The sequence below is a fragment of the Emys orbicularis genome, chromosome 6 (genome assembly GCF_028017835.1).
Source record: "Emys orbicularis isolate rEmyOrb1 chromosome 6, rEmyOrb1.hap1, whole genome shotgun sequence".
Taxonomy (NCBI): Eukaryota; Metazoa; Chordata; order Testudines; family Emydidae; genus Emys; species Emys orbicularis.
The window spans coordinates 85,209,854-85,225,672 of NC_088688.1; the positions used below are offsets into that span (position 1 = coordinate 85,209,854).

The 15,819-nt window shown below is 45.1% G+C and overlaps 1 protein-coding gene across 1 annotated transcript; it reads right to left on the bottom strand.

Annotated features, from left to right (window-relative positions):
* Positions 1 to 2,437: 2,437 nt before the first annotated feature.
* On the bottom strand, positions 2,438 to 14,463 carry NXNL2 (nucleoredoxin like 2). The gene is made up of 2 exons (XM_065405863.1): positions 14,162 to 14,463; positions 2,438 to 2,606 (listed from the first exon to the last, which is right to left on the bottom strand). Exons 1-2 carry the CDS (start codon positions 14,461 to 14,463, stop codon positions 2,438 to 2,440), a joined length of 471 nt encoding a protein of 156 aa, XP_065261935.1.
* Positions 14,464 to 15,819: the final 1,356 nt, after the last annotated feature.

Genomic DNA, 15,819 nt, shown 5'->3' on the forward strand with positions numbered 1-15,819 from the left:
GAGGCTCACCTCACCTCAGTCAGTTTTTCGTTAATTTCCTTTTGAGTGTGTAATATCTATCAATAATATTCATGCTACTGCGTATAACTGTATCAGAACACAGTATCATTCCTTCTCATCAAGAAAGAAAGCTGGTCACCAATTAATATTCATGGCATTTCCCCACAGAAAAAAGGAAGGACGGTAGAAAATTTGCTAATAAATGCAAGACATACTTAAGGTTTAGGTTTAAAGCAAAAACAAAGGTGTAAAAAAGCCCATGATTTCAAGTATAACATGCAAATGAGTTTAGTTCCCTAACAATACATGAGGGAATGACACTGTAGCCTCCATGCGAGTTACTCCTTTAACTTCTCTACTTATAGCAGAGAATGTATTGCACTATGGTATTTTCCTTTACCCCATATATTTCCTATACTTGGAACATGAAATACCATGAAAAGCATAATGAACGTAAGCAGGAGTGGTAATTATTTAAGGCACTCAACATACTGATGTGAGAATATGGTAGACCCCCACAGGGCAGGAATCCATATACTACTTTTTAATACTTCTTTTACTTCATCACAATTCTATTTCTGTTAACTCCCATCTGGATTGGGACACACTCATCCAGCAGCCCATTTTATCACCCACATTCAATGTATATTCACTGGTACCTAAAAAAATCAAATTTTAAGTAGTATACATACATATACTGTACACAGAGGCAGGCAATCAAATGACCATCTACCTTGAATTGAACATGAAATCTAAATGAGGAGATAACCATTAGGCTATAACTGGTGCCTGTGCCATTAGGAGTTGGCCCATATTTCAGGCAACATAATTGTATATACTTAAGGACTGGAAACATTTTCTATTAATGTCTTTTCCGTTTCTGACTGAACTGATATTTCAAACTACACTCATCATGTATTGGTCCCAGAACAGCAGGCAGTGCTTGCATAAAGACCTTTCCGAAAATTCATTCATAGCTCAGTATTCTTTAGAAGAGTACTAAACTATGAACTGTCTAACTGGTTGGATAGTGAAGATCAGAAACAGGCTGCAGTATTGCCTAATATCACCTCAAGAACCCAGCTCTGAGAGCCTCTGACTCACAAAGTATATTTAATCACCACACTAAGCTAACATTGTTTTTCTACTCAGTATCTTTGGAGCTCTTGTTTCATGGCTTATTTTTGAGGACTAGATATGAGCCCTCCTAGAGTACATACTCTGAGGAGAAAACATCATTTCCTCCATTACAAGAAATGAATCAGCAAGTTCAACAAATATTAAATATTATTCCCGTCTAACTCCTTCCTGTTTATAGCATGGTAAATATAGCTTTCCAAATATTAATGCATGTTTATGGTAACTGTGTATATTTCATTTAGAGAATGTGCTTGAGAGTCCTGCAGGCAAAGTGCCTCATTTTCTGTGAATTACCTCATACCCTGACAGATGTGCTTAACAATCGTCATCCACATTGGCAGTTCATCCAGAAATTGGGCTCATAAGGCCTAAAGGACAGATTCTCCTCTCCTACCAGTTCTGCATGGACTCTGCTGTATGAAACTTTGCTGAAGTCAAAAGTTTACACTAATGTACATGAGGAAAATCAGACCCATAGTTTTGTGCTCTAAATACTAGACACCAGCCTGGTTAGCATCTTTGTTTAACATGGACACTTCACCTATATATCCCCTGCCTTTCTCCTCCTTCCCGCCACTCCTCTCCCCATTGCAAACACACACACAAAACACTGATATTTTTTAGAAAGCCTGATTGCGAACTGGAGATGTTGATTGACACTATGGTATTGGGGGGAAAAATCTGGAGATAAAAAAAATGGAAAGAGAGCCTGTAAAGTGTACAAAAAACCCACCCCAACCTTATGCCTGGGCAAACAGTGCACCCCATTTAAGAGCCAAGTCATTTTCTGTTCAGATTTACGTGTAACATATCAAAGGAGACATCTGAAATCATGCAATGCATAAATAGTACTTTATTAAAGCAAATATACTTCTGTTTTATCAATAAATATAAATTATGTGCTAATCACCAGAAAAATCTTCTTGTTGAGAAAAATATGTATTTTTTTTACCTGTACACATCTGCAAAAATAAAACATTTGCATAGATTTCACAGGGCTGCCCTTCTATCTGTCTGAAAGATCCCTAAAATACACAACTCTTGAATATTATTATGAATGCTTTGGTGTTTGTACTAACTGCAGTAAACAAGACAACATGAATAAAATGGTAAGTGCGTTTGTTCTGAACTATGTTAGCCTATTGGCATATTCTGCTTTCTACAGTTTGGACTAAAATGTAATGGCTCCTAATCAATAATGCCCTCTGTTCTAACCAAAGAAGTTATAGTTTGGGAACTCTGCAAGTTCCCCCACAAGCCTTGTCTAGCTGTCTTGCTTGTATCTCCCAATTTTTGTTCAGTTAGAAAAATTCTGAAAGACATCTGCCCCCTCGAGCCAGTTTTGGAAGCAGCTTAGCCCTCTTTCTCTGATCTGTTTCCTTCCCTTGTCAGTAATGACTTCTCCAGTTTGTTTCACAATCACCAGTTTGGGGATGGCCGTTATATTGTATTTCTTCTTCAAATCACTGGAAACAAAACACAAAGTTAAACACGCTGTTAGAAACATTTCAGCAAGCCGTCAAGTATTTTTAAAGGAGTGGTCTATGCAATAAAAACTGAAAACACACACACCAGGGGTGAGATTCTGTGCTGCATCTCTTAGAGGTGCAAACACAGAACTTGCAACATAGGGAAAGCTTTTAGCCCTCTTTGTACCCTCAAGATTCTGGGCTGCTCTGTAGCCCTGGAGGACCTAATCTAAGTTACAGCAGTCTCCCTTGGGCTTCCATACGGGCTGCAGTACTGCCTGGAGCCTCCATAAGCACTGCTTGCTCCAGTCTCACCCCAGCATGCCCTTGGCTTACAAGAGGATCCTCAGAAGGCAGCCCTCTTCCATAGTGCACCTGCACCAGGGGAATTCTCCCTTAGCCAAAACAGTAATTCTTAGGACCCGTTATGCTGCTCTGGCCCTTTTACTATGTGTGAAGTCGCTGGAACGGGGATGAGGATCTCACCTCAGGAGTTTTCATTCTCCAAGGTATAGTATAAATTAGCATTATACAATGATGGCTACTCCATTTCTCCTCACATAGGGATATTAAACTGTGCCAATTTGAATTAATGAGACTTTAAATTCCTCATTGAAACAAGTTTCATAATCCATCATAAGGAAAGGCTGTACTCTTAAAAGTACCTTAAATTAACCCAAAGTGACAGAGTTTCTCAGTTTACACAGGAATTTAAGTGATAAAAAGATACAGACTGATGGCCAGCTGACCAAATCTGAGGAAACTGAAATCTAGTTATTACAGTGTCCTTTTAACAAAACAACAGAAAACCTACATTTCTAATATTCAGAGACACAGCAAACGTAGAGGTCCCTATAAATATATGCATTTTCACACGGGTGTCATCAAACTCCAGGAATAAAACTGGAGTTGTGTGTGGCTATTTTCTGATGTGAAGAACTAACAGCCACAGTGATTAAGGCTGCCTCACAATCCAGCTGATGCTGAACATCCCCATGCTAGTTCCATCCTTGATGCAATGAATGTTGGTTCCCTCTGTCCCTCAATACAATCAGCGCTGGCTTGGCTCTTTGCTGCTACTGGCACCTGAAGGCCCTCTGCTTTGTTTTCTTTAAAGGAGTAACAAAGTGCCTATGAGGGAGGGAGCTGAGTTGCCCAGGAGCCAATGGTTGTTGTGGGTAGGGGAGAGCCAAGCCAGCATCAAGGCAAAGAGAGGTGGAGAAGAGAAACTGCAGAGTAGTGCAGGAAACCACTTACTCTTTGGAACTTGCAGCTCTGTAGAGCAGCGAGAGCAAGGGATGGTTCTACTTTGTAGAAAGAGACAGGGATGGAGGTGGGGAGCCTGCAGAGATCCTAAGCGCCACTGAGCAAAGACAGGAGATGGCAGAGACACTGTGGCACTCCAAAGCTCCTCAACAGCCCCATAATTTTAAATCACGAAAACTAAGCCAAAAGATTGCTTTGCCTTGATTTAAGTTGGAACCTATGTGTAACCATGGAACATCACAGTTAAAAACATGTCTAAGCATTTAATGTTATGGCAATGAACAGTTAAGTGAATGGAAAGAAATACTGAAGATATCCTCACAGAGGGTACCATCACTTAGACAACTATATGCCTGTGAAATACCACTTTGCACACTCCAGGAACAAACATTTCTGCCAGCCATCTGCCCACCTTCTGTCTGCTGGACAGGCTTATTTATCATAACCACAAATTTCTAATCTCTGGCCTGAAATGAAAATGCAACACATACCACAGATGTCAACTCTCTTCTCTCCTTGGTAAAATAAATAAATACAATTAAAAACAAAGTAATATGCTAGCATGATTTGATGATGGGTACTTTGAAGTCTGTGACCTAGATATTTACAGTGTATTGCGTAGAGGTATAGATGTGATCTCCTTCTAGATCGGGGTGGGCAAACTTTTTGGCCTGAGGGCCACATCTGGGTATGGAAATTGTATGGCAGGCCATGAATGCTCACTGAATTGGGGGTTGGGGTGCAGGAGGGGGTGAGGGCTCTGGGGTGGTGACAGAAATGACGAGTTCAGGGTGCAGGAAGGGGCTCCAGGCTGGGGCAAGGGGTTGGGATGCAAAAGGGGGTGAAGGCTCTGGCATGGAGCCAGGGATGAGGGGTTTGGGGTGCAGGAGGGGGTTGTGGACTGGGAATGGAACAGAGGGGTTTTGGAATCTGGGAGGGGGCTCTGGGCTGAGGCAGGGGGTCAGGGTGTGGGAGGGGGTACAGGCTCTGAGCTTGGGTGCGGGTTCCAGGGTGGGGCCATAAATGAGGGGTTCAGGGTACAGGAGGGGGATCTGGGGTGCTTCAGGGGTTGGGGTGAAGGGGAGGGGGCTCCAGGCTGTGGCTGAGGGGTTTAGAGAACAGGAGGGGGCTCCAGGCTGGGGCAGGGGGTTAGAGTGCGGGGGGGGGGGGGGAGAGAGATGAGGGTTCCGGTTGGGGGGCGTGGACTCTAGGGTGAGGCTGGGGGGTTTGGGGTGCAGGAGGGTGCTCCGGGCTGGGACTGAGGGGTTCAGAGGGCAGGAGGGGGATCAGGGCTAGGGCAGGGGATTGGGAGGAGGTCAGAGGTGCAGGTTCCAGGCCGCACTTACCTCAAGCAGCTCCCGGAAGCAACGGCATGTCCCCCTCTGTCTCCTATGCGGAGGCGTGGCAAGGTGGCTCTACATGCTGCCCGTCCGCAGGCACCGCCCCTGCAGCTCCCACTGGCTGCAGTTGCCGGCCAATGGGAGTTGCAGAGCCGGCGCTTGGGGCGGGGGCAGCATGCGGAGTCCCCTGGCTGCTCCTATGCCAAGGAGCTGGAGGGGGGACATGCTGCTGCTTCTGGGAGCCACACGGAGCGGGGCAAGCCCATAACTCCGCTCCCTGGAGGGAGCTCAAGGGCCAGATTAAAAGGTCTGACGGCCCGCGGGCTGTAGTTTGCCCACCCCAGTTCTAGATGTTGGGGTCTCCAACTCAAGTTGGGGAGGTGAAAAGGAAGATATAGTGAGATTTTCAACCTTCACAGAAAGGATGGTTGGGACAGATTGGGATGTCTACCCCAAACTGGAATATCAATGTGATATCAGAGGTAACACAACCAATCACAAACCTGACTGTACACATGCAACAATGTCATTGGTCGTATGAGGGAGACTGCACAGATGGTGGATTACTTGGCCCAACTGCCTCACCCCCTGCAACAAACACGGGCATTCAGCTGCTAGTAAGATATAATGCTCTGCTCGTTCAATGTTTCCAAGCACTACAACATCTGTGCAAACTTATGGCACCTACACTTGACCAGACTGTGAGCTGCCAACACATTTTACTAAATTGGCTGTAGCTATTTCTGACGATGGTTCATTACAAAAAATGCTTTTACTGCATAAGGTGTTTTACTCAACTATCTGTCTTTGTGTTTCCTAATATTTCATCCATTATACCAAAGGCTTCTGCAGATACCTCTGATTAAAGTGAACAATAATGAAAAATGAACTCAGTTTAATTCACCTAAGAGCCGAAAGGACTTCACAACCATTAGTTATTTTTCAGTTCTTCTAAAATATATAGCTAGTGCATTCACGGGGAGCACAAAGTTAACGGCAGCGATAGCATGCTATATACTATAATTCATAACAGAATTATAGGATATATTTCTCTCCATCTGGGAGGGTAGGACTTGTTACTCAAAAGACAGCTATCCTTGTAAATGGTGGCAGTCTTGCTAACCTTTATTAGCAGTGGTAAACAGAATAATGCACAGCTCCTGTGTATTCATACTATTTATTGCGTATTTCTAACAAATTTAAGAATTGTCTACATTATTAAACGTTACAGACGTATCCTCAAGAGTAACATAAGTTAGGAGTCTAATTTTGTCCGTTGGGCTGGACTCAAATTCCAAGGAAGGAATGGAGAAGTTTTATTTCTGAGTTTTCTTCAGCTATCAACTCAATCACTTGCTTAAAAGTAAGCAAAGCCCCCTCTTCCCCTTTCCCATGCATTCCCCCTTCTTCCCTCTCATGTGCATTTATTGCCTCATTCATACGTGCTTATATCTGTCACTCTCTTCCCAGACCCATACACCTCAGACCACAGTGAGGAGCTTAGTATAAATACATAGCTAGTTTTACCCCTTCCACCATTCTCTGTGTCTTTGGACTACCTTCCACCCACCTTCCTTTTTTCAGGGATTTTTTGGAATCCTTCTCTCCCCACTCCAAAGGCCTCACTCCAATTAAGGTGAACTGAATATGGAGTCAGTCAAAGCTGCCTGCCATTTAGCTAGAGGGAATTGCCAGAAAGCAATACAAACTGCTCCATCTCTCTAGGGGCGGAATAAGCTTCTTCTACAGGGGTTTCAGGTCTGCTGGCAAGTGGAGCAGGAAACTTAACTACTGCATATTAAGGCCTCAATCCTGCACTGTGATCCAGATGGGTGCACTGCTGCACCCACATGAAGTCTGAGGGGACATAGCATAGGCACAGCAGTCTGCCTGTATGGATCACAATGCAAAAACAGCCTAATTTGCTGTTCCTAGACTGCCTGCTTGTACCCCCGCCTATCTGCTAATTCAGGGGTCGGCAACCTTTCAGAAGTGGTGTGCTGAGTCTTCATTTATACACTCTAATTTAAGGTTTCATGTGCCAGTAATACATTTTAACGTTTTTAGAAGGTCTCGCTCTATACATCTATATTATATAACTAAACTATTGTTGTATGTACAGTAAACAAGGTTTTTAAAATGTTTAAGAAGCTTCATTTAAAATTAAATTAAAATGCAGATCTTATCAGTTTAGTGCAGTGGTTCTTAACCTCGGGTGCGAGACATGCAAGATTTTTTTAGAAGGTAAATTGTCGAAAACACAAATTAAGCACAGGCACATAAGTACAACTACTTTGTTTCATCAAACCTATGTATTTATTAACATTATACATGTTTTAACGATTACTGTAATATACAAACAAAGTTTTAAAGTTTTTAAGCCCTGGGCTGGCTGCTGGTACCCCAGGCCGGCAGGAGGGCTGAGCAAGGCCGGATGCCTGGACCCCAGCTAGCAGGGAGCCAGGAGGCTGGAACCCCAAACCAGCAGCGAGGTAAGCAGGGCCAGTGACTGGTATCCCAGACCGGCAGCAGGCTGAGCGGGGCTGATGGCCGGGACCCCGGCTGGCAAGGGGCCGGCAGCCGGAACCCCAGACCAGCAGCGGGCTGAGATGCTCAGCCCGCTGCCGGTCTGGGGTTCCGTCCGCCGGCTCCTGCCAGCCGGGGTCCTGACCGCCGGCCCCGCTCAGCCCACTGCTGGCCAGGAGTTCCATTCACCAAGGCCAGCAGCAGGCTGAGCGGGGCCAGCGGCCGGGACCCCGAATGGCTGCAGCGTGCCAGTAAAAATCGGCTCGCATGCCGCAGGTTGCCGACCCCTGTGCTAATCGCTTCCTTTTCTTCTATTTGCTTCATCTTCCTCCTGTTCGTTCCTATCCCCCTCCACCAGGATCACAAGGTGCACCCAGCAGCAGCAATACAAAGCCAATAAACACTACTCCTGGGGGAATTCTCTGCCAAAAAATTAAAAATTCTGCAAAAGCTATTTGTCAAAATAACACTATATAATCACACCAGTTTCAATTATTTTGGTAATTTATTTCAAAATACCTGTCAGCAAGTATGTCTGTAACAATACAGACACAAAAATTCCCCCTGGAGTAGAGTTAAGGAAAACCCTATGACAACCCAGTTCCTGTTTCTCTGCCCCCTCCCCGCAGAGCCCAGCCAGGGGGGCCACATACACCCCCTTGCCCCCAGAACCCAGCCATGACCCCCAAGACATTCACATCCCCTACCCCCCAGAGCCCAGCCACACCCTCCTCAGGCCAGACACACACACACACACACCCCATATGCCCCAGAGCCCAGGGATCCAGAGGGAGAAACAGGTCCCGGGCTTGCATGAAATTTCCTGCATACTGCCACCTTCTTCCATCAGGACGTGCTGGGAACTGCAGCTGCTGGGAACCCTCCAGTTCCCTTCCCCTTTCCCCATCCTTGTCTTCTATTTGCGAGCTGGGTTGTGCCAGGTCCAGCAGCCCCTAGTGGTAGCTGGCATCTCTGTAGCCCATTTCGGGGGGGGAGGGAAGAAGAAATTCTGCATGTACAACATTAATTTCCACAAAATTCTGCATTGTGCAGTGGTGCAGAATTCCGCCAGGAGTAAAACACAATCAGGAGTTATATTTTGTTGTTGCCTACACCCCTACTTATGTCCTAACTCAGACACATTTAAGATGCACAGCCCTGAGGGACGCCTGTGATCCTGGTTTGAATTTAAATTCTTGCAGCTATGAGACTACAGTATGTATTGAGCTCACCAGCTAAAATAGTTTAATAAAGATATTACAGCACCTTGTTGCATGCTCCAAAAATGAGCAATTAAGTTATTTAGCTATAATTTCCAAACACTTAAAATAAGCCACATTTTGATTAAATATTCATACATGACTTATTAACACTTAACAATTCTTCTTTGCTGTTTTTACATTAGCCACTTAAGACTCTTAATATGCACACATGGCACTATCGGACATGCCACATTTCATAAGAGGATTTCAGAAAACATGACAAAACATCAACCTTCCCAGTGCTCCCATGAGGAAGAAGTAAATGTAATTCTCTACCTCAATTTCCTCATCTGGAGGACAGACACAGATAAAGTGACTTGCTCATATCACAGAGCAAGACACGGAGTCAGGAACAGAACCCAGATCTCATGACTGAGACCGGAGCTTTAATCACTAGACTTGTGCCTTCCCATGGCACATGCTGAATGGCTTGTGGAATACAGAACCTTCCCCCTTTAGGTCACTTGAATTCAGCCAATGTTGGTAGTGACCAGATATTGTTACTACCTAGAAACTGTTCAGTAAAATTATATAAAATGCCTTTGAGACCTCAATCTAGTTTTAAGTAGAAAGAAACCAATATTACAAAACCACCACCAGAATTAGCATTACTTGGCAGGTTTCAGAGTAGCAGCCGTGTTAGTCTGTATCCGCAAAAAAATAACAGGAGTACTTGTGGCACCTTAGAGACTAACAAATTTATTAGAGCATAAGCTTTCGTGGGCTACAACCCACTTCTTCGGATGCATATAGAGTGAAACATATATTGAGGAGATATATATACACACATACAGAGAGCATGAACAGGTGGGAGTTGTCTCAATATATGTTTCACTCTATATGCATCCGACGAAAGCTTATGCTCTAATAAATTTGTTAGTCTCTAAGGTGCCACAAGTACTCCTGTTATTTTTGAGCATTACTTGGCAGTGGTCTCAACAGGCAGATCAAAAATCAAACTACTCTCACCACTAGAGAATGTTTCCCTCCAGATCAACATCAAAGCACATTGGCGAGGCAGTGTGGGGAAATATACTATATGGGCTGTATTGGAGTATTGTTCTGTGGTTAGAGGAGTTCATTTCTTAGTGACATGAATCACATGTAATCCATTCACTTTTTAAAACAACCTAGTCCTGGTTATATTATTATATAGCATCTAGGAGCCCCAATCAGAATTGGGATTGCATTGTGCTCATAGGTGCCGACTCACTGGGTGCTCCAGCACGGGGGGGGGGGGGGGGGGGGAGGTGGGGGAAATGGTGGCTGAGCACTCACCGGCAGCCCCCCTCCCTCCCCCCAGTGCCTCCTGCCCGCCAGCAGGCCCGATCTGCGCCTCCCCCTCCCAGTGCCTACCAACTGCTATGGATCAGCTGTTTCACAGCATCAGGAGGGGCTGGGGGGAGGGGGAAGGAGCGAGGGCATGCTCGGTGACGGAACTGGGCGGGGAAGAGGCAGGGTGGGAAGAAGGAGGGTGGGGCCTTGGGGGAAGGGGTGGAGTGGGGACGTGGCCTGGACGGAGCCAGGGGGGAGCACCCCCTGGCAGATTAGAAACCCGGTGCCTATGATTGTGCTGGACACTGTATTAACATATAGAAAGATAGTCCCTGACTCAAAGAGTTTACAGTCTAATGTAGGACAAGAGCCTACAAGTGGGTGTAACAAACAAACAAAGGAGGGGAGAGAGAAAAGAAGGATACTGTCCCCTCTAAATATAGCCTAGCTATGCAAATGAGATCATCCATTTGTGCACACAGAGTAGACCATCAAATTCACTATTCACCAACAATTCAGGTATTCTATGTTTAATCAAGAGTGGAACTTTCTTTGTATGAATTCTATTCTAGCAAATTTCTGCCTATAGTTCAAACCATTCAATTAATTTCAATAGACTTTTGCTTCACTCTGCTTACGGTGACCCTTGGCTTCTCTAAAAGCAGGTTCCACTGTGCTAATGCTATTGGAATGCCACAAATCAACTACCAGATCAGTTTTGATGTGCATTCATAAAATAGTAACACTACCCCTCCCCTTCTGCTCTGAGAAAGTAAATGAGGAAAAGGAGAAAAGAATTCACCGCTATCCCAGAAAGGGAGAAAGGGGTGAAGAGGAAATCCTGTTCCAGGGTCTTACTGCAGCTACTGCACAACAACTGTGTTTTCTATGGTGTAGGCCTTGCATGAACAATGAAAGAAAACAGAAGTAAGGAAACAGGGGTTAACAATGGACAAAGCATGAATTCACAAGTGGCTTCATAAATAATACGTAGCTAGTAAACAAAGAAATATTAAGAAGAGGAGTACTGTGTGATAAGCTTGCAGCTTTGCTTTGCTTACTATCACAGGTTGTAGCGCATGGATAGCTCATGATCTATACAGGGATTGGTTCACAAAATTAGTAAGCCAATCATAAAGCATGTAACACATGTGTTAAGTCTGTTTCAGAATCTGTGTATATTCTGATTTATGCACTCACCTACCCCTGAGCTTGATCACCTCAGGTGTAGCTTTATGAAATGCCAAATAAAAAGCCTCAGAGACAAGGCCAGATTCAAACCTAGTTTTTGGATTCCAGAGAATTGGATCAAGTACTGGACGAAGTGTTTCAGATAAGCCAAGTGGAAAAGGTCTCGGAGGGAATCCCAACATATAGAAGGGATGTTTTCTTTTATATACCCATCCCATTATTGCTACTCATTGTTCACAATGTTGGGAGCTTTTATAGACACCACCCACCAGCTGTCAACATAGTTTTAGGCACTATGTCAATTAGACCTACTCAGAGCAAAACCCACAAAGAGTTTTGCCATTGACTATTCCCTGCCCTCTTGCAGGTTCACCATACAACCTGCCTGTCTATTCAGCATGTGCAAGTCGGGATTAGACAGAGTATTAAAATTTAGAGAAATCTTTCTCTCAGAAGTCCTAACAGAGCTAACCTCAGTCATTTTTGTTTTTAAAAATTGTGTTAACAGTTAAAATATATCATTAGTGTAATACGCTACAGGATTTCAGCTCTCAGAATTCACTCCAATTTCAATTACTTGTTATGCTTAAACCCTTCTAAGTGTGGTGTCTTGTGGTATTGCTAGCTTTAATACAGAAACATTAAAGCTCTCTAAAAAAGAACAGGAGTACTTGTGGCACCTTAGAGACTAACAAATTTATTAGAGCATAAGCTTTCGTGGGCTACAACCTGTCATTAAAGCTCTCTGGAACTTTTAAAGAGAAAGACCTTAATTAGCCATGTGAGAGGCGAGAACTACTAGTTCTAGAATATTGATGAAAATGGTGACTTGAAACAATCAGATCAATTAATTAACTGCAGATAATATTTCCTTTGTTTATTAAATCAGCTACTTTAAATGCAAAACATGTTTTGATAAACTTTTAAAAATGTATCCAGCACTTTTAAAGTAGTTTTATTTAATCAAAAATTTTAAATGCTTGTTTTTGTGCATTAATTGAATTTGCATTTCCATCCAAATAGATCTTGACACAAATCACAAGTAAAAAAATAATCTAATAAGAAATGCATCATTCACCATTTTCTGACATAATAAAAATATAAAAATTAATAACCTGAATAAAAATAAATTAAGCTATACAATTGCTTAAATAAATATGTATAGATGTAGTGTATCCTCCTGGCTAGCAAAAAGGAGGACCAAATTTAGCGTAAATGATATATTCAGTTTAAATAATATGTTTTAATGGTTACCAACTAATGAGGATAAGCGTTTCTTTAGGAAAATAACTACAAAAGTACAAATGCAAAACACAATTAAAATTGACTATTTAAAACAAGTTTTCCTGCTTTCTGATTTAAGTCATGATTAAATTGATTATTTAAATTGCTTTGATTTAAAATCAATGCACCCTATCACGGCAGGAGTAAGCCAACTAATCAAAGTAACATCAATCATCAGACTTGCAAGCTAACTTTAAAAGATCACTGCCACACTCCAGCAAACATTACAAAATGTTACCAAAAATACTTCCTTAAAAACAATACTGATATTTTTCTGAATTTCCTTTTTCTGACCCCGTGTAACTAAACAGGTTAGTGCACCCACAGTTTCACTAGGTGGAAAATTGCTACAAATTGGGGCAGCAAAGACAGATACATTTCCAATGGATTATTTTTCATGGGAAATTTTTGTTTGTTTAAATTGAGCTGGTTACAGTGACTTTCCTCACTTGATACAATTAGTTTAGAACCCTGTAAAGCACATCAGTTCAAACTTTTCCCTCCAATATGCATTACCTTACATTTGTCTATATTGAACTTCATCATGCTGTCCAGTCACCTAGCTTGTTTATGTCTCTCTTCCATTCCTCTCACTCTTCTCTGGACTGGAATAATCTAAGTAACTTTGTCTCACCTGCAAAGTTTGCTACCTCACTACACACTCCCCTTTCCAGGCAGTTAATAAATACATAAAACAATACAGGACCCTAGAGGAAACCTTAAGGCACCTTGCTGTTTACCAGTTTTCATCATGGCAAAAGGTTATTTTTTTCCCTAGAAACAAGGTGGGTGACCTTTTATTGGACCAACTTCGGTAGATGAGAGAGACAAGCTTTCTAGCTACACAGAGCTCTTCTTCACGGGTCCTGGTACAATGGGAGTGCTGGAGCATCTACACTTGTTCTCTATTTATGTAGAAGAATTGGGGGCCAAAAGCAAACACTGGCCTGATCTAGCAGGGTCTAGGTATTGGATCTGGTGCTGTGGTGCCAGGGTGCAGTATGGTCAGGGGTTCATCGGTGCAAGTCAGAAAAGGGACAGGTTTCAGGGACAGTTCTTCTAGATTTCCACCTTAGAATTTGGGGCCCAAGGTTGGCTGGGATCCAGCAGGACCCAGGTGCCAGCTCTCGAGTTCTGCAGCCGGGGCGCCACCAGACTGTGGCAGGGTCTACGTGCTTTGGGCACTAGAGGCACTTACACGTTCAGCCAGTGGAACTCGAGAGGCTGGGTGCAAACTTGGCACGTTCTAGCTTGGATTTAAACCCAGCCCGAAGCACCTGGTCTAGGGTATAGCAACGGCTGCGGTCCTGGCCATCCCACCCCCGGATCGCGTAGCTCCCCCAAGGCAGGGGCCCCCCAGCCTGCGGGTAACAGGCTGCTGCTAACCCTCCCCCCTACCCCCACTCACTGCTTGTAGGGGTCGTGGAAGGGCAGCGCCAGCCAGTCCCCGTGCATGTCGTGCATGTACTCGACCATCTCCTCGGGGCTGCGGTCGGACGAGATGAAGACGATCTCGAAAGGGGCCGGCGGGCGGGCGCCCTCCAGCAGCTCGCTGTAGAAGTCGCACAGGATGGGGGTGAAGTCCCGGCACGGGGAGCACCAGCCGGCCGAGAAGTACAAGCCCACGATCTTGTTCTGCAAAACCTCCTCAGGATCCACGGCGTGCCCGTCCCGGGTGAGCAGGGGCCGCCCGCTGAACACATCCACCATCCTGCCCCCGGAGCACGGCGCCGGCCGGGGCGGGGAGCAGGAGCCCTTCCTCTTAGCTACGGACGGGGCTAGGATGGGCCACGCTCTTCTCGGAGGGGCGAGTTCTCGGCTAAGGTACGCGAGGGGCGTAGGCAGATTCCTTCCCTAGGGCCCAAGCCCGCGCCAGCATCGCACCGCCCAGGACCGGCTGGGGGTGCGAGGCGCAGGCGTTCAGCTGGGGCAGGGGCAATCGGCTCTGCACGGAAGGCGCCTGCCTGGTCCCTGTCCGCTCGCTTCTTCTCCGCTGCCGCCGGCCGGACCCCTCCGAGCGCCTCAGGGCTAGTGGGGGAGAGAAGAGAGCGCACGTTGTTAGCTGCACCACAGCGAAAAGTCTCGGAAAAGTCCAAGCTGCGTTTGTAGCGGGGACAGGCCGGAGCGCGGGCGGGCGACACACAATCTGCCCCCGGGGCGGAGGGAAGCAGGGACAGATTCGTTTCGTAAGGAACCTGCCGCGCTTGGAAGAACACGCAGCCCGGGGGCAAGGCAGAAGCGGTCACAATCCCTGCTCAGCTCAGGGACAGGGCGAGAGCTGGAAGCACCAGACCCTGCCAGCCGCTTGGAGTCATGCTCCAGGCTCCAAGCTGGCCCTGGGGCGGCCTTTGGGGTCTAAAATGATTAAAAAGTGAACCAGAATCTCAATGGGAAAACTCACCCTAGCGCAAAATCTCATTTCTGCTCAGCCCGGGGTGTGGTGGCTGCATCACCGCTCTGGCTTCACCGGAGTCACAGCTACAGAACCTGCAGCTCCTCTCCTTCGCCCTCTTCCCTTGAGCTCCACCCCCCAACTGCCCTTACAAACACTCAGCTCCAGCCACTGACTGACAGCAACATTTGCCAATCCCTGCTGCTGGGCTCTAGGAGGTTAGCTGCTGACCCAGACCTCACACACACGCTGCTTTGGGCTCAGTTTCCATTTTAGGGAAGACACTAATTACAAATCCAAGTCACTATGGAAACAGAAAAGGTCCCATTTTAAAGCACAAACGTATTCAAGTTCCATTGTAATGCCCCAATATTTCTTATTCACTCAGCTGATAAACCAAAACTCTTAGACAAAACTTTATCAGAAAAGGAACGAGCAGTTTCTGGATGCTGTTTTGTGTTAGAATAACTTCAAAAACAGTGTATGGATTTTGTTTCTTTAGAACTTCAAACTTTCCCCAGACCCACCCCCTCCTTCTAGAGGAACCGATGACCTATGCCAGAGCCATGGAGAGGTTTGTGCATGCCAATTCTAGATGTGTGCATGCAAATCAGGTACTTACACATGGCCAGTCAACTGACCATACACTTGTGCAAATACCTGATTTTGCAACA

Bases quoted from the DNA above. Each gene is read 5' to 3' on its own strand.
- NXNL2 (XM_065405863.1), bottom strand. From the start codon at position 14,463: ATGGTGGATGTGTTCAGCGGGCGGCCCCTGCTCACCCGGGACGGGCAC. The intron at 2,607-14,161 runs GTGAGTGGGGGT...TTTTGTTTCCAG, and splicing joins TTCCACGACCCCTACAAGCA to TGATTTGAAGAAGAAATACA.